General features: G+C 41.3%; 1 protein-coding gene across 15 annotated transcripts in view; it reads right to left on the reverse strand.

Annotated features, from left to right (window-relative positions):
* The window catches only part of LOC144593513 (myelin transcription factor 1-like protein), a 346,938-nt gene that overhangs the window by 103,275 nt on the left and 217,164 nt on the right, over positions 1–26,499 (reverse strand). For 14 of the 15 annotated variants that reach the window (XM_078399197.1, XM_078399201.1, XM_078399195.1 and 11 more), the window contains one exon: positions 8,504–8,715. The exons of the other annotated variant lie outside the window; for it this stretch is intronic. In XM_078399197.1, coding sequence (XP_078255323.1) covers positions 8,504–8,715 — 212 coding nt within the window. The remainder of the gene's footprint in view (positions 1–8,503; positions 8,716–26,499) is intronic. 15 annotated transcript variants of the gene reach the window in all.

A 26,499-nucleotide genomic window follows, 5' to 3' on the forward strand; every position in this document is an offset into this window, starting at 1 on the left:
TCATTAAAGTAAGAAATATTGCTTTAGGAATAGTGATTTAAGAGTGTGGAACAATTGCAATATGCATTTGTAGATCTACTTCTGTGGCTAGCACGCAAATATATTTGCCTGTGTTGGGCGCCATCTTGGAAGCTAGCATGAATATAGTGTACCGTTAGTAACATTTGAATGAGCAGCAGTGCATCTCACCCAAAGTCACACAGAGACATTAACTTACCATTGAATTATTTCTGGAGTCTCCAAAATTCACCGTCCCAAACTGTAGCACTTTAACGGGTGTAAAAGTACTGAATGAAAATGCAATTGTGAGAAATTATGCTTTTGAAGCAGCAAATTGTGACCTTACTCCTCTACAGACAATCCAAATAAGCATTGTATTCTGGATTACAACACTTGGTGGGCCTCTACCGCAATGCATGTCTTATGTAACTAATGTGTATGGTGCCTTTATATGACAGGTTAATTTTGCAATCTGTGCAATTTGCGCAGAACGGTTGCATTTTTGTGATTTGTACCTAAACACATCAAGGTTCATTTGCATTGCATTTCTCTTTTAGTTTAGAGGTACAGCACGGAAACAGGCCCTTCGGCCCACTGAGTCCGCGCCATCCAGCGATCCCTGCACTCTAACACTATCCTACACACACGAGGGAGAATTTCCATTTATACCAAGCCAATTAGCCTACAAACCTGTACGTCTTTGGAGGAAACCGGAGCTTCCCAGAGAAAATTCACGCAGGTCACAGGGAGAACATTCAAACTCCATAGACAGCACCTTTGTCAAGATCAAATCCGGGTCTCTGGTGCTGTAAGGCAGCAACTCTACCGCTGCGCCACCATGCCGTCCGTTGCTTATTTTGCAAAATGTCAGAAAATTGAAAATTGCCCACTGGATTTCAATGGAAATCTTCAGAAAATAATGACCAGGATTCCTAGGAAGTATAAGAAAATAACTGCAGATGCTGGTACAAATCGAAGGTATTTATTCACAAAATGCTGGAGAAGGGTCATGACCCGAAACGTCACCCATTCCTTCTCTCCTGAGATGCTGCCTGACCTGCTGAGTTACTCCAGCATTTTGTGAATAAATAAGGATTCCTAGGAAGAATGCTTTAGCTCATAAGAGAAGTAACATTGGGGATTCTTTAAGACTGCCTCAGAGGGCAGTTGAAGCTTTAGTTAGATGTCTCAGAAAGTCAGCAATACAAGCATTTTTTACCAAGGCCTAGATAGCTTCATTGAGTGAACATTCCTTCCAAAAGGATTCAGTTCTGCCCACGTGGAGTTTGAGAAAGTGAAGCACAGATAATTTACAGTACAGGAAGCCATTGCATCTATTATGACAGTCAAAAAAAGAACCACCAACTTAATCTTCCCTTCTAGCATGAGGTCTGAAATTTAGCAACTCACGGCTCTTCCACAACAGTGTCAGTGTGATGGTGGTTTTGTGAACTGTGTAATATACAACACCACCAACCATCCAGGCAGTGAACCCAAGACCCCGACACCCTCTGGGTGACAAGATTTGTCCTCATCTTCCCTCTCATCCTTCTACCAAATTTTACACATAAATATTTTAATCCCATTGCTGAAGGAAACTTGTCTTCTCTATTTTCTCCATCTACAGAACATAGAGTAAATAGGGAAGTGGAGAAAGGACCTCCAGGTGGGCATGAAGCACCAGGATAGCATATGGTTGAAGACCCAGAGGTCCAGGCGCCAATGCCACAAAATGGTCAATGGCAACAGCAGCACACTGCCCAATGGCCAGAGACAGCTTCACCTGTGGAAGCTGTGGGAGGATCTAGTTGTCAAGCATAGGCCTAGTCAGCCACAGCAAGAAATGCAACCACATTCCCCTCTCCAAGCAAGACAACATCAAAGCCGCATCAGCATCCTTTGCAGATGGACCGATATCAACACAGAACACAGATTAGTACAAAAACAGCAACAGACAACTTCAGCCCTGAATGTCTGTGCCGAACATGATGCCAAGATAAACCAATCTCAATTGCCTGCACATGATCCATGTCTCTCCATTCCCTGCATATCCATGTACCCATCCAAAAGCCACTTAAACACCAATATCATATCTGCCTCCACCACTACTCCTGGCAGCACTTTCCAGGCCCAATCATTCTCTGTGTAAAATACTTGCCCCACTCATCTCCTTTGAACTTTGCCCCTCTCACCTTAAGACTGCCCTCTCATCTTTGATATGTCCACACTAGGAAAAAGGTTCTGACTGTCTATCCTATTTATGGATCTCATAATTTAATATACTTCTATCATGTCTTCCCTCAACCTCAGACATTGCAGAGAAAACACTCCAGGTTTATCCAATCCCTTCTCATAGCCAATGTCCTTGAGTCCATGCATCTTTCTGGTAAACCTCTTCAGCACCCTTTCCAAAGCTCCACATCCTTCCTTTATTGGGGTGATGAGAACTGCACCTAATACTCCAAATGTTGCCTAACAAAGCCCTATAAAGCTTAATCATGACTTTCTAACTCTTATACTCATTGCCCTGACCAATGAAGGCAAGCATACCACGTGTCTTCTTGACCACTCTGTCTATTTCTGTGGCCACTTCAGGGAGTTATGGACTTGGACTCCAAGATCCCTCTATACATCAATGATGCTATGGATAGACAATTTACAATAGACAATAGACAATAGGTGTAGGAGTAGGCCATTCATCCCTTCAAGCCAGTACCGCCATTCAATGTGATCATGGCTGATCATTCTCAATCAGTACCCCGTTCCTGCCTTCTCCCCATACCCCCTGACTCCGCTATCCTTAAGAGCTCTATCCAGCTCTCTCTTGAATGCATTCAGAGAATTGGCCTCCACTGCCTTCTGAGGCAGAGAATTCCACAGATTCACAACTCCCTGAAAAAAGCCTATCATGCCATTAATTGTATATTTTTTCCCTTACATTTGATCTCCCAAAATGCAACACCTCGCACTGCTTGGATGAAACTCCACCTGTCATTTAACTGCTCATTTTTGCAGATGAACTTTATCTCACTGTTTACTTGGACAGCCTTCCTCACAGTTTGTGACTCCAGTAATCTTAGTGTCATCTGCAAACTTACTGACGGACCTATCTACATTTACATCCAAGTCATATATATCATAAACACCAGAGATCATAGCACAGATCCCTGCAGAACTTCACTGGTCACAAATCTCCAATCTGAACATTACCCATCCACACAACCCTCTTTCTTCCCTCAGTAAACCAGTTATGAATCCATAGGACCAAGTCGCCGTTAAACCTGTGCTTCTTACTTTTCAGAATCAGCCTACCATTACTAAACTTTTCCTCATCTCCCCTCTAATCCTTCTACCAATTTTGCATATACATTGCCCTCATAAGTTTATAAGCCTATACATGTCATCTCTCATCTGTATTGAGAATAAACTGAGTTTATCCAATCTCTCATTAAATGTATAGCCTTCCATTCCAGTAAGTGTCTTGGTACATCTCCTCTGCACATTCATTTGCTACCACATCCTTCCTGTAGAATTAGTGAATCATCCCACTTTTTCTGCAGACTGATTCTTTTTCTCCACAACCCACATAAAAGCTAATTATAGAAATGGACAATTGTTACTCTGCATTGCAGATACCCAATTATAAAGGGGGGGGGGGGGGGGAAACAAGGAGGGACCTGCTGGGTCAAGCAGCATCTGTGGAGGGAAATGGACAAGCATATTTTTGAGTCGGAACCTTTTGTGCATGCTACTCTACCCAAGAAAGGTTGCCTGTCCTCCCTCCACAGATGCTGCCTTTGCTGAGTTCTTTCAGTGCTCTGTTTCTTTGCTCAAGATTCCAGCTTCTGCAGTTACTGGTGTCTCCTAATTATAAACGGCCATCCCATTGACCGAAGCCAACCACTGCTCCCACTGTTTACATATTCATCTTCCCATTCCAAGCAACTGAGCTGAAATAAATGTACAGCACTGTTGCCATATGAATTAGAAAAAACAAAGTTTCCTATTTCAGTTTAAAAAACATTATTACATTTGCTTCCACATTATATTCAAATCTTTCCACTTCAATTTTGCTCTGATTAAACATGCTGATCAAATCAAACAAATCACCTATTCCCCATGCTCAGTAATCAAGCTGAAAGAAATTCCAATATTTTCACATACATTTTTCGACCTCATTGTACTTCTCTTTTGTTTTGGCACAGAGATACATATTGCTTTGCTTAAAGAGTTGCAAACCATTTTAATCAGATTCAACATTACAGCTCTTTGCACACGGCTGCTATTACTTAATTTCTGATTCAAACTCCCACACAAATATAGCCAGAAGACTTATTGCATTATTAATGAATATCCGCATTCCCTACGCCCATTTTCCTCATGCACTACATTTCCCTGCAGTCTGACAAAACTCCTGTTAAAATGACAGCTCTGGGTTTAGATGTTTCCCATTTTATTTTTTACCTGGATCTTTCCTGTGAGTGTAGGTCTGATTCAACCCTCTCTCCAGATAATTATCTGCTAATCTAATAGCTGCTTTGTTATTCCTATACATTTTTGTAAAGAACATAATCTGGACACAAAGCTTAAACTAAAATAACAATTGGAGTCTATTCATAAAATATTCATGGATTCATATATTGGGATTTTTTTTTAAATTTAGAAGTCATTCTGGGAAAGGATTAATGTGAAGTTGTGAAAATAGTGTTCCAGAAATCTCAGCATGTATTGGGGATTAAAATAAATGCATACAAATTGGTTTATCTACCATTTATTAATTCACTTTAATCTGCAAAAGGTAATTTGGAGAAAGTTTCAATTTTAGATATTTTGCCACCACAATTTAGCAGAAATCAGTCTCAAAGTGTACTGATATTTATTTGCATCACCAAAAATAAAAGCTTAATTTCTTCATACATACCCCACAGCAGTGAAAGATTGCAGCAAGATACCTCGTTCTAGGCATGATGCTGTTTATTACAGTAATACTTGAAGATTGGACAGGAGCCCAAGTCATCAGGAGTTATAGGTTTAATAAGCATGTTGTGCTGGGAAATTCATGCAGTTAGCCATCCATGTCATGCTGCATGTCTGAGCTGACAGATGCTCTCAGGCACACACATCCCAGAATCTAGCTTCCTAGGTCACAGCAGGAGCAACAACAAGCCAACTATAATTTCAATTAAACAGCAGGCTTTACAACTGTCAAGAGTGCTATTGATTGCACATTTGTGACCCTCAAACCACCATACATTATGAGGACATGTCAGAAAATGGTATTAAGCCAGGTATATGCAGATGCATGGTGACATTGTGTATTAAAATCATTCTTCCAGTCTCATTTGGCATCTGAGGGTCCGTGACCCTTTTGTCCCTCTGCCTCTCCTGGATAGACCTAATAAGCAGATGATTCTTCTCCGTTGGCCTTGGCATGATGTGTTTTTATGCCACATCAGATCATGCCAATTTTGCTTGATATCTATGTTGGATCGCATTTCCTGGATGTCCAACGTAATTTAAGTAATCTCCAAAGGATAGTCATAGCAAAGCTCTATGATACTGGCAAACTAAAAAAAATGTATGTTTAAGTTTCATAATCATATGTTTTTATTGTTATATGAGTAATTAAAAAAAAAAAAAGATATGTGTTCAGGGACCCTCCTTTAAAATACAGAGCAGTAAAAAAAAAATTGATCCATGGAAATAAAATGTAAAATAACATTAATTCAAATGAAATGAAAAGCAACCTATCTCCTAAATATCTTTTTTAAAAGAGATTTGATTATTTTCTCAACAACATCATCCAATAAATGTAATAATGGTTACTGGTTTTAGTGTTTCGTCCCTCTCTCCTCCTGCACAGAATGGTACATTCCAAAATTGAGGTCAATGCTGAACACTCCACTTCTGGTGAGATACATTTAGCAGCTATCACTATTTGGCACAAGGTAAGCTTCAAGTTCTCTCTGTAGCCCCAAGCACCATCCATGCACAGCATACCTTCAGATGCCTTGATCACCCTGACAGAGCTGGATGAATTTGCATCAGGGAGATAGTCACAAAAAGCTGGAGTAACTCAGCGGATCAGACAGCTTCTCTGAAGTAAAGGAATAGGTGACGTTTCGAGCTAAGACTCTTGATATGAGATGATGATTCATGCCAACTGCCCTAAGTGTGGTGCTTCATCAAGACACTTGCCAATTCTCATTCTATCAAGTGTTTCAGTTGTTTCTTCCAAAATAATGAATAAGGTTTCTGATTGTGGGGGTTTCCTTCCACTTTGTGCTGAAACATGCAGAGCAGATTTGCTTACAGCTGTTTTCACCTGCTGCTTTGATCTGATTCAGGAAAAACTAACCTGACGAAGATTATTTCTCAATTTGTTCATTTTGCTCGAATGATCCAGCAACAAGTTCGACTAATGTATGTATGTATGCATGTTTGTATATATGTGTATGTATGTATGTATGTATGTATGTATGTATGTATGTATGTATGTATGTATGTATGTATGTATGTATGTTAGTATGTATGTGTGTGCATGTATGTATGTAGCTGTGCGTGTATGTAGATTTATATACGTATGTACAGTATATATACATAAAATGAAATTCTTACATATATACACTGAACCTTTTTTCATTTATTATATTATTTACAGAGTACTGTGTTTAAATATTCTGTTAAGCTGCCGCAAGTAAGAATTTCATTGTTCTGTTTGGGACATATAACAATAAAACACTTTTCACCATTTATTCATCTCCACCTAAATATATATCTATTGATTGTCCTCCACCACCCTTGTGGGCAATGAATTCCAGAGGGAATAATTTTCCATGTAACTCAGTTTTAAATAACTGACCCTTTATTTTGAGGCTGTATCTCTTGCTTGTGGCTCTTCCACATCTACCCTGTCAAGTTCCCTCAGGATCTTCTATGTTTGAATAAGGTCATGCCTCATTTTTTTAAGCTCCAAGAAGTATTAATCAAAACTCTCTTGTCTCTCTTGATAGGACAACCCTCTCATCCCAGGAATTAGCCTGGTGGATCTGCTTTGGACTGCAACCAATGCTACGTGGGATCCTTCTAAATCAACACCCCCTACCTTTAGATTACTGATGTTTAGGCTCTCCCCAACATCCTGTCAACCTAGTTTAATTGCTCCAGTCCTTTGCTCTCTTTTCCATAGTTTTTCTGTTTTCATTACAGTGGGTCTTTATTCAAGACACAACAACTCTAATACAAATTTGACACATTTAATCTTTCTGGATTAACACATGTCGCCAACAGCTATAATAAGCACCACTCTGATTGCTCTGGCAATTTAATCTTGACCACAGAGCAGTAAAGATTCTGTTCCGTGTTTGACTCAAGTCTCGCTGATAAACTGATAATTGTGGCAGATTTATTTTACTGTGAAAAGGTAGGTGTTGATCCTTCAGGGCTAAACTAAAGCCGTCAACAAATCCAGTTCGCTATTCATTTTCTTGCATTTTTTCTGTCAAATTCATCAGGTGTCCCTGAGAAACTGTTGTCCTCAGGAAATGAAAGATATTTTCTTATCAGAAAACCAGCAACTGTCATGTTTTGTTGTTATTTCCCTAATTTACATAACAATATCACACATAATAATACAAGCACAAATAAGTAGTGTTCACCAATGTAACTTGTACATAAGCATTATTTCACATTTAAATCATTTTGATTTTTGACACCATAATTGCTTTCCTTCAAAATCCCAACTTGCAGAGGCTTATGAAGCTACATCAAACTCAATTTAATGTATATTGCATGTGCAGTGAGCTTTGTGTGAACCCAAGAAGGCCAACAGCAAAATGCTCCCAAAACATGTTCTTATTATGAGTGAGCTGCAGGTCGTGACTGCTGAGCCCCCAATGGGGGCTCAATGGTTTCAGAGATGAGAGTAGAAGTGACAAATGGCTAGAAATACTCCGCAGTTTAACAAGGAGCAATCTTTGTGGCTCTACATTCAATATTTTGCTAAAACAGTACCTTTTGGCGAAGATCTCCAGTGATTTCAGAGAGGATGGTCGCTGGATTTCACGTGGACATGGTTGCTCCAGGCTCAGGAGAGGGTTTGCCCGTTCAGTGCAATCCAATTTCCATGAGGTTGCACGAACAGAGGTAAAGCCCCCCTATTGGTTTATCCAGGGCCAAACCCAAGCTGCAAGGAAAGTGTCCAGGAGAATGACCTTCCAAAATAGAAGTCCATCACCTGCACACTATCCAGAAAATAGGTCAACTTCAACCGTATTATGTTTTATGTATCACCAATTACCATTGCCCTTGTTCGTTTAACGTTTCACTATATCCACACATAATCTTGGCCAGGTGTAATGTCAGACAGAACAGTTGGGAGTGTTCGCAAAGCAAAATACAATATCAACTGTCACCTCAAGCCTGTTTCAACCTGGCATCTGCAAACAGAATTTCTTGGCAAATCATTATTTATCACTGTTCCACTATAATTTACTTTTCTTACCGTCATACCCTTTGGGAGATGCATCCCTGGTTTGAACTTTGGGAGCAATAGCACGTTTTCCAAAAACTTGGTTGTCATAGTTGTTATATTCAAATGTTGTCTTAGAATATTTCTCCAGCTCTTTTGCCAGGTTAGATCGAGGTGTGGTGGTGGAAACATTGTGTCTGTAGCCATATTGTGGAATCTCGAGCTGCTTAACAAAACACATAGGCCTAAAATGAAAGAGATATGTGAATTACTAGGACCTGTGTTTCTTACATACTTGCTGAAGAAATTACACATTGTTCACAGGATAAGATATACACAGTTCAAATGATAAGGACACATTTTCCACTTCAGCGTTCCAGTGTGGACCAGCCCCCCATTGGGAGCGCACATTGGGAACTCATGCATCTGTAGCCTGTGATTTGTTGTCCATAATTAATGTACCTGCCAGACAGGCTTCTGCTTCAGGAACCCTGGAGTAGAAAATGTACCCTATGGTATTCACACTTCCCTAGAATCTAACCTCATTGTAATTAGTGAGAAAATTGAGCTCATAATTATGATTTCCATGCATTTTTGAATGACAAAACATCGTTTTAACAGAAGAAGAATGAAAAATTGCAATCTTGCAAGACATTTCTGAATCACAACCATAATCATTGATTCACAAGTTCTAGGAGTAGAATTAGGCCTTTTGACCCATCGAGTCCACTCTGCTATTCAATCACGCCTGCTAGGCTTGTATACACTGGAATTTAGAAGGATGAGAGGAGATCTTATCGAAACGTATAGGATTATTAAGGGGTTGGACACGTTAGAGGCAGGAAACATGTTCCCAATGTTGGGGGAGTCCAGAACAAGGGGCCACAGTTTAAGACTAAGGGGTAGGCCATTTAGAACTGAGATGAGGAAAAACTTTTTCAGTCAGAGAGTTGTGAATCTGTGGAATTCTCTGCCTCAGAAGGCAGTGGAGGCCAATTCTCTGAATGCATTCAAGAGAGAGCTAGATAGAGCTCCTAAGGATAGCGGAGTCAGGGGGTATGGGGAGAAGGCAGGAACGGGGTACTGATTGAGAATGATCAGCGATGATCACATTGAATGGCGGTGCTGGCTCGAAGGGCCGAATGGCCTACTCCTGCACCTATTGTCTATTGTCTATTGTCTATTGTCACTGATGATTTTTCATGATTAAACATTGGCATTGCAAACCATCTCTTTGAACCCTTGGTTTGTAATGTCACTACCAGCAATGTCAAATATTAACAAAGGAAGAAGGACCACTTAGTTAATGATCGGTCCTAGTGATGTTTATCTCGGGTAGTGCTGATGCATAAGACATGGCTATGATGCCCCAAATTAGGGAGCAGAATATCAGATGTGGATTCCACTCCCGATCTGTATCATCACAACCCATTCCAAAAATATTTTAATGTACATATGGTGAACCCCGCCTGTTCACACCTACAATGGAGAGTCACATATAAATAACAGGGAAGATATCCAAGGCCTGTTAAAATCCACAGGCCCATACTGCAGCATCACAGAATCTTATGGAGGAACAGGGAAAAATATAAGAAACAAATGGGAAAAATATTTGTTGCACGATGTTACTGCTCTAGTTAGCCTGCTATTTAAACACACATAACACAAACCAGGAGAGTTTAAAGTAATATTTCATGAGAATTCGGCAGTCATCAAAGCATCAGGCTCCACAATTCTGTCAGTAACCAGTATCAGTATTATGTGATACATATGACATGATGATATAACATTGGCTAACTGTGGCTCAACGTCATCTAAAGAACTCTACCCCTGTATTCTTTGTTCGCAGGTGAGACTGTGAATTAGTACAGTTTTTTTGTCATTGCATGTGCCATTATCCGATGGGAGGAGAACTGTTTTACATCAAAAAGACTTCTGTAGAGTGAATATGGTCATCCTGTTGGTCAAGGTAAATTTGAACACTGATTACAAATCTTTAGTCCACTTTATTACCCAATATTCTTGAGTCTTTTCAAAGATACATGGTAATAACAGTCAATTCATCTCACCAGAAACATTATTTGGATGGATTTAGCTTATGGACACCCATGCCACTAGCAGACATCAGGGCAGTTTTTGTAGCCCTTTGTTTATTTCTACTCTGACCAACCGGCCTCCTGGTACAGCTCACCAGACTGCAACCTCAAGAAGGGCAGCCTGCTGGGATGTTGGCAGTGGTCTGATCAGTTGTCTCGGAGAGCGAGAATGAGCAAACGTTACTGCAAGGGGTGCTTTGCAGTTTACCATAACAATTTCTCTGCCAAGACTAAGTGGGACTGCAAAAGGTGAGCAAGGTGAGGACTGATTCATGTACTTTGGTGTTCCATCATCATGTGGGATGTTGGTATTTTGTGACATGACCATTGTTTTGCCTTTGCTTTTGAACGTTTGAAAGTTTGAAAATACTTTGAACATTTCTACAAGAAAGGCATGCATTTTCTCCATCCTAGAAGTGCGAAACAACATACAGATGCCTGAACACCAGGATACCAGCACAGGGTGGAAGCACTCTGTGTGTGGTACATGCACCAGAGAGCAACATATGCTATAGTATTGAGTGTTTAGCATGCCTAATCATGGATGAATTTGTATTTCACTAAGTCTCAGAATTTAGTTTTTGAGTATGTTTAAGTCTCCTTTTGATGTGAGGCCATGTGCTTCTTCCATCTAACCCCCCCCTCCCTCCCCCCCTCTGTGTCTATCATGTAAACCTATGGGGCTGATGCTTCGTGTGAGCAGATAGATGGCTGCAGCGATTCTATTGTAAACATAATCCCTTTGAAAGAAATGTTATGACTGTTGCTGGATCCCAGTGTCAAAACTGTTTGCTTTGCAGGTCTGTTCAAAATGTTTTTAAGCTTTCAGTTCAAAAGTTATGGTGGAAAATCACTCAGAGCCCAAACCCACCGGACCTAGGTCCTGGCATGCTTCAGGTGAGCGGGTGACATTTTAGGATGAGAATACAAAAGTGATAGACATTCAACTGCTATGCCATGTCATAGAGTCGTAGAGTCTTAAGGTGTGGAAACAGGCCCTTCGGCCCAACTTGCCCACACCGGCCAACATGTCCCAGCTGCACTAGTCCCACCTGCCAGCGATGGCCCACATCTCTCCCTCCAAACCTGCCCTTTCCATGTCTAAATGTTTCTCAAGCGTTGCAATAGTGCCTGCCTCAACTACTTCCCCTGGCAGCTCGTTCCATACACCTACCACTCCTTTATTTCCACACTAACCTGCAGGCCTCAACTGAGTTACCTCTCAGATTTCTATTAAACCTTTCCCCCTCACCTTACGCCTATGTCCTCTGGTTCTCGATTCCCCTACTCTGGGCAAGAGACTACAAGAGATTCGTCAGATCATGGATTACTGTAATAATACAGAATCAGAACAAAGCAATACATGTTTAGCACTGGGGCATTGCACCAGGTTACACTCTATTATACCAAAGGGCAGAATGGTGTATACAAAACTAAGGACAGCTGGTCACACAAGCACCTGGAGAAAATCTCCTACATTCAATAAAACGTGATAACTTTCCAATCATCCAAATGACCTGCAATCACAGTGCAAGTGTAAGTATTCAGTGCATATTTCCCAGGGATTGGTAAGAATATTAATCAAAAGTTTTTACAGACTTCCTAGCTTTTCCAAAGTTAAGACAGAATATATGTCGGTTCCACCTTTGCCTCCATCAAGTATGTCAAAGATGAATGCAAATAATACCAACAATTGTGTTGGGATTCACACAGTGGACAATGCCCTTGGTCCTAACTTGGGCCATTAATGTTCCCAAAGACAGACACAAAGTGCTGGAACAACTCAATGTATCAGGCAGTATCTCTGGATGGTCATCCATTCTTTCTCTCCAGAGATGTTGCCTGACCTGCTGAGTTACTCCAGCACTTAAGTGTCTATCTTCCATATATACCAGCATCTGCAGTTCCTTTCCACACATTAATGTTCCCAGTTACCCCAGCCATAAATCTTAACAATTATGGCAGGGGTAACTGGGAACATTAATATTCATAAAATGGTTATAACGCTAATAATGGATGTGGAGAGGATGTTTCCACTAGTGAGAGAGTATAGGACTAGAGGTTATAGCCTCAGAATTAAATGACTTTCTTTTCGGAAGAACATGAGGAGTAATTTCTTTAGTCAGAGGGTGATGACTCTGTAGAATTCTTTGCCGCAGAAGGCTGTGGAGGCCAAGTCAGTGGATATATTTAAGGCAGAGATAGATTATTGATTAGTATACGTGTCAGAGGTAATGGGGAGAAGGCAGGAGAATGCGGTTAGGAGGTGGAGATAGATCTGAATGGCAGAGTAGACTTGATCTACAACACACCATGCCTCAGAAAAGCCACCAGCATCCACAAAGACTCTTCACACCCCTGCAATAGTCTGTTCCAACTCCTTCCATCGGGCAGACGATACAAGGCCTTCTACGCCCGCACCTCCAGACTCAGGAACAGCTTCATCCCCAGGGCCATAGCTGCTATGAACCGGTCCTGCTGAGCCGGATGGTCACAACGCATAGATCAACTTGCACTTTACCCTGTCTAAAAAACTGTTACAATTGTTTCGTTGGGTTGCTGTTGTCTAAATTACTTAAATTATTGCATCGTATGGGAGGCGCATTCCCAATCTCGTTGTACCCCTGGGTACAATGACAATAAAGATATATTGTATTGTATTGTATTGTATTGATGGGCCGAATGGCCTAATTCTACTCCTATCACTTATGATCTTACGAACGCTGTGGTACAATTATCTTACATTCAACAAACAGTATATGTCAAGCCAAATCCCAGGGCAGGAACATCATGGCCACTGAACAATGAGCTGATTGTGTGCATCAGTCCAGGGGCAGCCAGCGAATACCACAGTGAGAAGCACAAGTATAACTGCAGTTGCAGGACAACAATAAGCCTGCAACAGCAGGAGCTGGATGATGATTAACTAGCAGCCAGCAGCAGCAGATTAGTCACTGCTGGAAACAGCAGATTCTGCGTGTGGATTTCTTTCTGTGAGCTCTCTTCTGTGAGCCATGTACTAAATTTCAAGCTAAATTTGAGGATTCATGTAAATTTTATGTTTTTTTAAATTAGTTTAAAAAAATGCATGGCTGTAGTTTCCTTTCTGAAAACCTTCTTAAAAAATCAACCCTAATTTATAACTGGATAAACCGTGATTTAATTTCTGTATTAAATTTTATATGTAGGTTGCTAATTTGCCAATCAGGTCGGACCATCTGCCTGAATTGTGTTTGGACTTCACCAAGCTGCTCTGTGAGAGGGTATCCCTGAATATTATTTCCAGAAGGCACGTGATAAGGTTCATGCTGGATTAAATCCACCATAACATTACACACCATAACCATACCAGTCTGAAAAAGGGTCTTGACCCGAAATGTCACCCATTCCTTCTCTCCCGAGATGCTGCCTGACCCGCTGAGTTACTCCAGCATTTTGTGTCTACCTTCGATTTAAACCAACATCTGCAGTTCTTTTCCCACACATCCGTAACATTATGATATTGGTTCAGTGCAGGTTAAGAGATACGCCTCGGTATCGAATTGCCCAGCAATGATTTCCCTTTCACTGTTTCAATTGGTCAGCATTTTAACGGCAAATCAAGATTACACAAATCAAAATTACACAATCGGCAAAAATTTCACAATGGTCTTTCTTAAGATCTAAGGAATGATAAACTGGGTACATATGGAATTAAAGGCCCCGTTTTGACCTCAGGGAAGCCATCCTGTTGTACTGGAGACTAGCAGAGCAGAGGAAATTTTGATGAGTGATAAAATCACTCACACTGCCTGCAAAACCTATGAACTGATATTGAAGGAGCCGCATTGCTAATAATGACATTTACCAGCTGCAGAGTGCAGACATTGATGACAACAACATGTTGGCAGGAATTCTAATCTTTGTTTGATGGCAATCTTTGCCAAACCCAGAAGGTGGGACACGCACGATTCAGGCAATGTGCTCCTGATCCAGAACAGTGCCACCACCCTTGTAGGTGTGTTTGCCAATTGGGGGAGGATTCACACCAGTTCAAGACTCAAGAGTCAAGAGTCAAGAGTGTTTTATTGTCATATGTCCCGAAATGGAACAATGAAATTCTTACTTGTAGCAGCACAACAGATATGTAAGCATATAATGGCAGAGAAATGTAACAGTGTATAAGTACTATAGGGGGTGAGGAATGGAGATGGAAAACTAATTCTGCAGGCACATGGGGGGAATGCAAGCCTGAGCAATATCCATTTCAGTGCAGGGCATCTGAAAAGGAGAAGAACTATAAGCAATGATTAACATAAAGTAATATTATGTTGCTGCTCTCACAGAAACATTGTTAAATGATTGGCGAGACCGACAACTCAAGAATCGCCAGGTATGAAGGAGATTCCAGGGAGGAATATAAAGGAGGAGATGCCATTGCAATATCAATCAAAGTGTTAATTGCTGAAATATGGAGGAAGGATATCCTAGGAGTTCTTCAATACAAGCCATATACTGTATGTAGAGCATAGAAACAAAAAACTGGGATTGTCACTTGGCTGAGGATGTACCACAGGAGACGAAGGAGTAAAAATCACAGAGCAGTGTAAAAATAGGGTAAGAATAGTATAGGATTTCAGCTTCCATAATATTAACTGGAATTGTCCATCAAACAACCCCCAGTATATCTTTATTGGTGCAGGCAATTATTGGATCAAGGTAATTCCCATATTCAGAATCAGAATACAGCAGCATGATGTGTGATTGGTTAATGGCAGTCATGACAAACTGCAGCTTCAGAAAGTGTGTCAGAAAGTGAAATTGTTAACATATAGGTCAGGACTGCTGCTCTGCTCTCATAACATGCCAGAACCCAGTGCAAGTAACCAAATCCAAGCAGAACATAAACCTCAAAGAACACAAAGAGCTGGAGTAACTCAGAGGATAAGGTAGCATCTCTGAAGAACATGGATGGACAACGTTTTGGGTTGGGACCCTTCTTCAGACTGATTGTCGTGGGAGAGAGGAAGCTGGAAAAGAGGTCAGGCAGTGGAGTTGCTGCCTTACAGCGCCAGAGACCTGGGGTCGATCCTGACCACGGGTACTGTCTTTACGGAGTTTGTTCGTTCTCCCCGTGACCGCGTGGGTTTTCCCAGGTACTCCGATTCCCTTCCACACTCCAAAGATGTACAGGTTTGTAGGTGAATTGGCTTTGGTAAACATTGCAAATTGTCCCTTGTGTGCAAGATAAAGCTGGTATTTGGGGATTGCTGGTCGGCCTGGACTCGGTGGGCTGAAGGGCCTGTTCCCACACTGTTTCTTTTTTTTTTTCCTAATCAGTTGTGCAGCACTTTGGTCAACGCGGGTTGTTTTTAAATGTGCTATACAAATAAAATTGACTTGACTTGACTGTATCTCTAAACTAAATCACATGGAATCCAGGGCAAGCTCATGAAGTGGCATACAGAACTGGCCTAATGGTAGGAAACAGAGGGTGATTGTTGGAAAGCTTTTCTTCAGACTGAAGGCCTGTGACTACTGATGTGCCTCACGGTTTGGTGCTGGGCCCCATTGTAGTTTGTCTCCAGCATCAACGATTTGATGAAAATGCGCAATGCATGATTAGTAAGTTTGCAGATGTCGTCAAAATAGGTTGTATCGTAGACAGTGAATTATAGCATGCTCTCGATCAGCTGGGCAAGTGGGTTGAGAAATGGCAAATAAGTCAGATAAGTGAGAAATGTTGCACTTTGAGAATTCAAACCAAGGCAAGACCTTCACAATGAATGGTAGGGCCCTGCGGAGTATTATTCCACAGAGAGATCTATTAGTACAAGTACATAGTGCATTGCATGTCAATAGGGTGGTGAAGAAAGTTATCGGCATGCTGGCCTTCACCATTCAGGGAATTGAAGTATAGCAGTTGGGATCTAGAAACATAGACCTGGTTAAACACAAAACGACATAAAGTGTTGGAGTAATTGAGCAGGTCAGGCAGCATCTCTGGGGAACACGGATGTTTTTGTTTGAGAGTCTGAAGAAGGATCTCTACACAAAACATCACCGATCCATGTTTGCCAGAGATGCTGCCAGTCCTGGTGAGTTACTCTGGCACTTTGTGCCATAGAGGCTGGGATGTTAGATTATAGATGTACAAAATATTGGTGAGGCTGCATTGTTGTGTTTAGTTTGGTCACACTGATGCAGGAAATATGTCATTAAGCTGAAAAGAGGGCAGAGGAAGGTTATGGCGATGGGGCTTGAGGGCCTGTGCTAAAGAGAGAGGTTGGTCAGGCTCAGACTTTATGCCTTGGAAAGCAGGAAGCTGAGAGATGCTCTTCCATAGATGTATACATTCATGAGGGGAATAGATAGGGTAAACTACAGAATCTGTTTCCCAGGGTACTGGAATCCGAAACTAGAGGGCATAGGTTTAAGGTGAAAGATAGAATAGGAGCCCGAGGGGCAACATTTTTACTCAGAGGCTGGTGGGTATACGGAACCCACGTGCTGCCAGATGATGTAGTTCAGACAGGTACAATAACAACATTTGAAAGATATTTGGGATGGTACATGGATAGGGACGATTTATAGGGATATGGACCAAGCACAGATAAATGGGGCTAGCATGGATGGGGTTTCTTTTTAGCTTAGTTTAGAGATACCATGTGGAAACAGGCCCTTCGGCCCACCGAGTCTGCACCGACCAACGATCCCCACACACTAACCCTATCCTACACACACTAGGGACAATTTAGAAATTTTACCGAAACCAATTAGCTTGCAATCCTGTACATCTTTGGAGTGTGGGAGATAACCCCATGCAGGTCATGGGGAGAATGTACAAACTCAACTACAAACCTGGGTCTCTGGCACTGTAAGGCAGCAACTCTACCACTATGCCACCGTACCGCATTAATTTGTTTTTGAAACCATTTGAGGGGACAAGGCTGACTTGATCTTGGTCAGCTCTCTGACACTATGACTCTAAGACTACACCTGCATCCCCTATATTCTTCCAGGGACTCACTTTATCCCAGCCGCCTGTATTTGACCAATACTTCACTTTTTTTTTGACCAGGGCTTCAATATCTCTTGTCATCCAAGAATCACTACTTCTGCTAGTCTTGCCCTTCCAACAGCAACACGTAGACCTTGAACTCTCACTATCTCACCGAAAAGCATTCCGATTGCCAAATGTCTCTTTGCCCATGAACAACCTACTCCGATCAACTTTTACTGTTTCTTCAAAAAGGCCTTGCAGCGTTTTAGAATTTTAACTTGTGGACCAGTTCTGTCGTTTCCAATAACTATTTTTAAACAGATGGAAGATGATAAGAGAGGCGAGTGGCAAGTTTTGCATTTTTCACAATCTTTTATCAGTCACTCAACTCCAACTGCATAAGCAACATAAATAGTATAAAATTATATTAAAGGTTATTAAGCAGTGTACACAAATTATGTTGGTAAATCTCTCTTAAATGCACAAAGCAATGTTTTCTGCCAGTTTATCAGCATTCTCAGTGAACCATAGCTGCAGTGATCTTCATGCACAATTCAATCACCTATACAAGAGATGCAGGTGAGGGGTCCATCTGTGGCAGCAGAGGGGAAACCATGTTGACTAAAGAATGAGGGCAACTCGGATGTCTGAGAATGGATTGCCTCATCTTGGGAGCAGATGCGGTGGAGACGGAAAAATTGAGAGTAATGATAATGTCTTTGCAAGAGGCAGGGTGAGAGGAAGTGCAGATAGCTGTGTGAAACTGAGGCTTGTGGTGGACATTGGTTGATCGTCTGTTCTCTGAAGCAGGGAGAGAGGTGTCAGAGACAATGTCGAGGGAAATGGATCGGGTCTCTGTTCAATTAAAGGGTAATTAATTAGGTCTCTCTTGATGTCGAGGGAAATGGAGTGGGTCTTCCTCCTTTGCCCAGTCAGAAGTACAAAACATGGATCCAATGCACAATGCAGTTTGTGGACGAGGTTGTGCACCAGTTGGTTGCCTGGATCTACCAGTTGAAGTGTAGCTGCCCGACAGAACTACTTCATTGGTTTCAACCAGTGCTTGTATTGTACCAAGGCTCTGAAAGATACTAAACACATGCACATTTTTTTTTCTTTTCTGAAGAATAGTTCAGTGACATCAAGCAAATATGACTAGCTAAAGAGAAAGGAGATAACGTGGCTGATTGTGCAGTTGTTTCATAAACGAGGGGGGCAAAAGATCAGTTGATAGTGCAGGGTTGTAAATGGTTCGATTGGGAAGACAAAAAAACGTAAGTACATGGTGAACGCTGTCTGCGACTGACAGTGACAACTCTATGGTGCAGATTGGCTGCAGATGGCCTTGCAACAGATGGTATGGCTCACAAACTGGCTCCCTGCTGTTCGGAAACCTGTTCAGTCCATTCCTCACGGTCACTGCCACTGTAGGTGCACTGAATCTTGCTTGTATGACTGATGACTTCTCAACAGATGCAACACATCTTACTGTCCTGCCGTCTCCGATCCTTTTTATAACTCATTTCTTTCCGTGCTGCCTAAAGCAGGAAATTAAGGCTGGAATTCTTTACAAACTACCCTCAACAGTACACTGATGGTGGATTACCAAAGGGCACCGCATGTCATGTAGTTTATGGTACAACACAAAATGGAGAAACTAGCTACAGCATGCTCCTGGCCTGCAGAACTGTTGGAAAGAACTTTCGCTGTGTCAAATTATCCTGTGACATTGACAACAATGCTGCAACATCTATCATACAAATCCACCCTCATATTCTGATCACAACCCATCAACTGTAAATAAAAGGCTATAAACAATAGATTGGAGGAAGAAAAATAATTTAAAAAGCACACTCCAAATATTTACTTTCTGCCTTTTAATTGAGATTCTAAGTTACATTATATTCACACATTTCCACAATAATCAGAGCTTTCATTTTATTATCATGCTTTATGTGTATTTAATAATACTCTGGATCAAAAAGTGTGGTAGTAATTAATACCAGGCTACAGCCCACTAGAAAGGTTCATGAGATGCATTTTCTGCAGGCACTAGATTGGAGATGAAGTCTCACATTCCCCTGTTGCTGAATTCCGACGAGAAGTAGCCTGGTATTTGTACACCTACCTTTACCACCTCTCTGATTGTATGAATGTTCTCACATCTTCAGCTCATTAGTGGAATTACCTTTCACACTGAAGAGAACATGCCTGGAGGCCCTTGTACCACCTGCAGGGCTGATCAGTCAAGCAGGCTCTTTGCCAATTGTATCTTGGTTTCTTGGTCAGTCAAGGTAATAGCAGTTCAAGGCTGGATTGTCTTCTTTGCACCATTTAAATTAGCTAAGTGTCTCTTGTTTGCTAGTTTGTTGAGTGACCTGGTACCATCGTTACACTTGACTATTGAATGGCTACTACATTGTACATTAGTCACAATGCAGTTACCATGGTTCAGAAATTGGTGTTTCTGGACCATGTGCCAAAATGGAGAAATCCTAGACTCCTATTTCACATGTTGACAATAAAATATATATCCATAGATAGGAAAGAACTGCAGATGCTGGTTTAAATCAAAGGTAGACACAAAATGCTGGAGAACTCACCATCTGAAGGGTCTTGACCCAAAACGTCACCCATTCCTTCTCTCCAGAGATGCTGCCTGACCAACTGAGTTACCCCAGCATTTTGAGTCTACTATCCATAAATATATATCAGTGATGAATGTGATTGGGTGATTGATGGTCAGCACAAACTTAGCAAACTGAAGAGACTGTGTCCATGCTGAATGATTCTATGACTCTCTGACCCTATCATAGATATGTAACATTGAACAGGAACTGAGGTGACAACCAGACCAGAACATTCAAGTTAAGGTTGTCGGAATGAACTGCAGAAGCTAGTTTAAATCGAAGATAGACACAAAATGCTGGAGTAACTCTGCAAACCAGGCTGCATCTCTGGAGAGAAGGAATGGATGATGTTTTGGGTCGAGGCCCTTCTCCAGACTGATCTTCAGCCTGAAGAAGGGTCTCGACCCGAAACGTCACCCATTCCTTCTCTCCAGAGATGCTGCCTGTCCCGCTGAGTTATTCCAGGATTTTGTGTCTATCTTCAAGTTAAGTTATATTGTTTCTAATATAATGAAGCCCTTATACAGACTAGTTCAAGTAACTTGAAGTTGTTTGCTTTTCATCTATGGTTGGAGAGATCTTACTAAATATTAGATTTAAAAATATATATTTATATATTGAATACATAATAAATATTAATAAATTTGAAGGATATTACTGGAATATATTAATGGTATCTTATTTTGGGGATTAAGACCAAAACAGCAGTACGGTTACATGACATTTTTGGCAGTGAGAGCCAAATTTCAAAGTATTTTCTTCATCAATATATTGGCAGATGGATTCCTGTAATTAATAAGGGATAATAAATAATCATGGAAAACCAGAAACATTGCATCAGGTTTGTGCCTGTTGTATCGTGCATCATTCATATATACCTTTCACGTGCAGAAGGTGCCACATTTAATCCTGCATCTCCTAACCTATTTGACTCAAGTATCCATCAACTGACCAATAAATACTTTGCTCAATAAACTATGGAAAGCCTGTAAATCAACAGCCAACAATCCCCATAAAACTTACCAGACAAGTCATTCAGTTATTATTTCATGTCTGCTCATCAGATGTGAAGAACAAAACTTCATGAAAGCAAATTTAATCAAATCACTTACATATATTTTTGAGTCACTGATCATATCTATGCGAAGAATCACGGAATGGTTTTCGCAAGGAAGGAAACCATTCAGCTCAACTGGTCCATTCTAGGCACAAGCATGAGCCAGAGGGAGACACAAGTGACTGCAAAATTTGCAGCACAAAAAAACGCCTGGAGGAACACAGCAGGTCGAGCAGCATCTGTGGGGGGGGGGTTGGGGAAAGGAATGTTGATGTTTTGGTTCAAGATCCTGCATCGCTTAATATCTTCAGCACTTTTGATTTTTAATTCAGATTTCTAGAATTTGCAGTTTTTGCTTTTTTATTTCTGAGAGTGCATACTTGAATGCTATAACCCCTATGTCAGGTCAGATATGACCAATGTGTGGAAATGGACCACATGTGTGCTGGTTTATACTGAAGATGGACACAAAGTGCTGGAGTAACTCAGCGGGTTAGGCAGCATCTCTGAAGAAAAAGGATGGGTGATGTTTCGAGTCAGAATCATTCTTCAGACTGAAAGTTGTGGGGACAGACTGTCCTCTTTATACTATCTTCAGATATGACCAATGTGTGGGTGTCTCTCGTCGTTGACCATTAGTTGAAGAACAGCATGAGATTGTGTCGCACACCTGGACCAATTGTCATCCCACAATCAACTGCAGTAAAATAGATAACCTGATTAATTATCCACTTTCCTTTCAGTGGGATCTTGCTATGAATAATTTGGTTGTCGCACAATAATAACATTTAAAAGATGTGCTCTGTCTGCCAAGGCCTAATGGATCTCCTGGTTACTAATGTTTTTTTATTCTCCTTCCCAATTTCCTTACCGTCATATCTGTTCTTGGCCTCCTCCATTGCCAGAGCGAGAAGCCACACCCATAACAGGAGGAACAGCACTTCATATTTCACTTGGGTAGCTTACAGCCACATGGTATGAACACTGAATTCTCCAAGTCCCTATTTCCCTATTATTGCTCCCTATTTCCCCTGCCCCCTTCCACTCACCTCCATCCCTCCCTCTGGCATTACCGCTCTTCCTCTTCTCTCCTTATCTGACAGCCATTTGTCTCCTTTTCACCTCTAGCCTTTGTCACATACTCCACCCATCTGCCAAACAACCTCCACTTCTCTCACCTGCACCCACTTATCATTTACCAGGCTTTGTCCCCATCCCCACCTCTCTTTTCCAGCTTTCTCCCCCATCTTGTAATCAGTCTGAAGAAGGGTCCCGGCCTGAACCGTCGCCTAGCCATTCTCACCACTGATGCTGCCTGACCTGCTGAGTTCTTCCAGCAGTTTGTGTTTAATTTAAAATATACTTTGCAGGAATTGAAGAGGTTTGGCACAGCACCATGTGAATAAAAGATCTGTAAATAAGTAATCAGATTCCTGACCTGATATCTGCCATCATACTGTATACAATAGGGGTTAACAAACAACACAACATTGTGTGGTCAGCTGCATGCCCTCTTGGTCTCTCCCAATCATTCTTTTATCCTTGCTGCTCCTGTCAACTTCCCATCCCATGCTACCAACCTCTAACCTCTACTGCTGCCCATCCTCCTCCCAACTCGAACGTGAACACAAGCTCCAGGGTTTAGGCAGATTAGAGCAAACAGGTTGACATGCGCACAATGCACAATGACCCACTGAGGCATCTGAGGCAAAAATACATCTTAGCAGATGAGCTGTAAAACCGATTAATCGTATTCTTGTAAACACTTCGAAGGAGGATGCAAGTCAAGCAGAGAAGCAGAGTTACCCTCGACTCCTATAAATGTGAGATGCAAGGCAGGGCCTACTGTCTGGGCAAGCAAAGTGATCTATTGCAAAACTTGACAAATCTGGTTTGTGCCAATTTTCAGCCGAGGAGAATAGTTTAAGGTAGCATAGTAATATCCTTCAGTGTGTCCTCAAGAAGGGATGTTATAGAAAATATATGAAGCTCGTTGCATATTAAAGGCCCAGAGCAACTGGTAGAGAAAACAGGCTCAGGCCACCTAAGATGCTATTCCTCATATAAACCGTGAAGAAGCACAGCAGTTATGAGATTACATTGATTGATGCACCAATTTGAGACAAGGCACAGCCTTAATCTTGCATTTATTGCTCTAGCAAAGTTGCTGAACCTAGACTCTCAGTTCTATTAAACAGTAAGTTAAACAGAAGCCAAAATATTACAGGAAGTCGTCATGTCTCCGATCCACCTCCTGAACACCAGTACCATTACTCTTGATCTCCGTTTTCCACTTGCTTATGACTAAAACTCTGTTATGCTTTCAAGGGGCATGTTGCAGCAGCTACTACACAGACTGTTCTCATCCTGCGACAGTTCCCAAGACGGAGTGGAATCCATTGTATGTCAGCTATTGGTAATGGTATTAGTTTATTACTGTCATGTGAAATACGATACAATGAAAAGCTTTGGTTGCGTGTTATCCAGTCAAATCATCCTATACATCTGTACAACCAAGCCATACACAAGTCTGAAGGGTCACGACCCGAAACATCACCTATTCCTTCTCTCCAGAGATGCTGCCTGTCCCGCTGAGTTACTCCAGCATTTTGTGTCTATCTTCAGTGTAAACCAACATCTGCAGTTCCTTCCTACACACACATAAGTACAACAGCTGCTGCAAACAAAGCGAAAAATACCAGAGTTCAGAATATAGCATTACAGCAATATTCCAGTTACAAAGGAAGAGCAGGTTAAAAAAAATGGAAGATTTGCAATGACATTATTTGGAAGATCAGTACATCATCCAAGCTTATGAGAGGATTGTTCAGTATCTGATAACAGCAGGGAAGTCATTGTTTTACTGAATCAGGTGGCACATCCATTAGAGCCTTTGTGTCTTCTGCCACACAGTAGTGGGGAGAAGGAGGAATACCTGAGGTGAAAATAGTCCTTGATTCTCTTGGCTGTTTTTCCATGGCGGCATGAAGTGCAGATGACGTTGATGGGATGGGAGCGGGGGGGGGGGGGGGGGTGAGGGCATGGGACAATGGTACTATCTTTCCTTGTGCTTTGAAATTGGGGTTACGTATATTCAGTGAAGCAGCCGAGTGAAAGCTGGGAGGCTGAGAGGAACAGGAGGCCATCAACAAGTCAATGACACTGGTGTCAGACACAGTGAACAGCTGTATGAAGAGTCAGAGCCCCAATATTTACAAGGAAGCAGGGAGGGTCTGGGAGGGTTACCTAACCCACTGGCCTCCTCGATGTATCTTACTAGGGGTTGTGGAGGCTGCCATCAAATCAGCCACAATCTTATTAGTTGGCAGAGCAAATGTAAGGAGCTGAGTGGTTTACGCCTGCTCTTAATTCCCATATTTGTAGATATATTTCTCATTGACCGAGACTCGCATGTCGCTTTGAGAACAATCTCTCTCTCTCTCTCTCTCTCAACTTCAGCCTTTCCCTCGTATACAGGAATACAGTGTGTTGCTTGCTGCCTTCGGGCTGTCAGGGGAACTGTGTAATTAAAGGTCTGACAACCCTCTCCAGTCATTCAGCAAATATTGAAAGGTATATGAAGTCGTGCAAGATCTTATTGGGGATCATGCAAGCCCCATTTTGGCATTTGTTTCTGGGCATAAATATTGTTTCAAATGTCTTTATGATTAATTGAGACATTTCTTATGCCGGGATTTGATTTTACATTAGTGCAAAATGTATCCATGTTTTGACACAAAATAGATATAATCCAATTGCCAAGCACTTATTATTGAACTCCAGTTGCCAGCGAAACGTAGGTAAAAGCAACAGCAGTTTGAAGAACTCCAATGCCATGGGACATTTACCTTTATTTGGATATTAATACGAATAGATGAATCCTCAGACCACTATATTATCTGTATAATGATAGCTAAAAACATTTGTACTCCCACTATGATGTGATACATCATTCAATTCGGGTCCAGAAATTTAATAGCACTGCACTTATAGCATAGGGCTAGAACGGGGCTCCATACATCAACAATGGTAAACAGTGTACTCAAATGTTTTCCACACTAGAAATGTGTCACTCAGCACATCGATGATCTCACCTGAAATGGGAATAAAGAGTTTTGCATGTGTAAATGTAGCACGTCATGGCTGGGTACAGTTTAGGATAATATATCTGCATGGAATCTGACGAGCTATTCTTTAATGGGTCATTGGAGGGTACTACCAGAAGATTTCTTGAAAAATTATTAAATATTTACCTGAATGCTCAGTTAGCAGAGCAGTAGAATGCCCAGTGAGGATGTCGGCAGCACCTTTGTCTTTCCAAAGTGCAAATGATTTGATTTTATTCTGCCTCACTGAAATTTGGTCCTTTGTGTCTGGCCTGTGACATAATTACCAACTTCCAACTCTGCCTCACTCGTGTAATCATTGAGAGTATATTTGAACTGACCTGAAATTACTGCCTTAATCTGTGGTTCATTTGCACAGATTAAGATGACAATAGCTGATAATTTTGAAATACCAAGAATGAAAGTAGATCTTCAAGTATTGATTTCAAATGATGATGAATAAAACTTCTCAAAGTTCCAGTTTCCAATGACAACCACTTACTTTGAAATTTAGTCTTAAAGCTTATTCTTCAGATGAGAAAAATAATGTAAACTGATTGAAAGATAACTAAAATATTTCACATGTTCAAAAGATGGGATGGAAGCTATCATCAGGAAACTGTGAGCTAATTAGACTACGGTCAAAATTACAGAAAGCACAACTCAAAGAAAAAAAATAATGAGCACAAAGAAAGGTACGGTTTAATCACGAGCAGATAAAAAGGGGTCATTCCTGGCATATTGCATTTGACGGTTTTATACATTTTTCCCAAGAAGTGATGAATTCGATAGATTAACAAAATATTGCTGTCGTGATTTTTAAGAAACCACTTTATAAACAGTCTCATGGGAGAATTGTAAAAGGATTTAGTTAGCATTGTCTCTAAAAAGAGGAAAAGCGATGATAAATGGAAAAGGACACATGGATATAAGGAGTGACTGCAATTTCTGGACACAGAGAAGACTAATTGAAGCTTAGTCAACGCTGTGGTAAAAGCCAGCTTCTTCCAACTTCGTACCATAGCTAAAATCAAACCTTTCCTCCAATTCGACGACACTGAAAAAATCATTCACACTTTCATTTCCTCCCGCCTAGACTACTGCAACTCCCTATACACTGGGATCAGCCAATCTTCCCTGTCCCGCCTGCAACTGGTC

Source organism: Rhinoraja longicauda, chromosome 5 (genome assembly GCF_053455715.1).
Source record: "Rhinoraja longicauda isolate Sanriku21f chromosome 5, sRhiLon1.1, whole genome shotgun sequence".
NCBI lineage: Eukaryota > Metazoa > Chordata > Chondrichthyes > Rajiformes > Arhynchobatidae > Rhinoraja > Rhinoraja longicauda.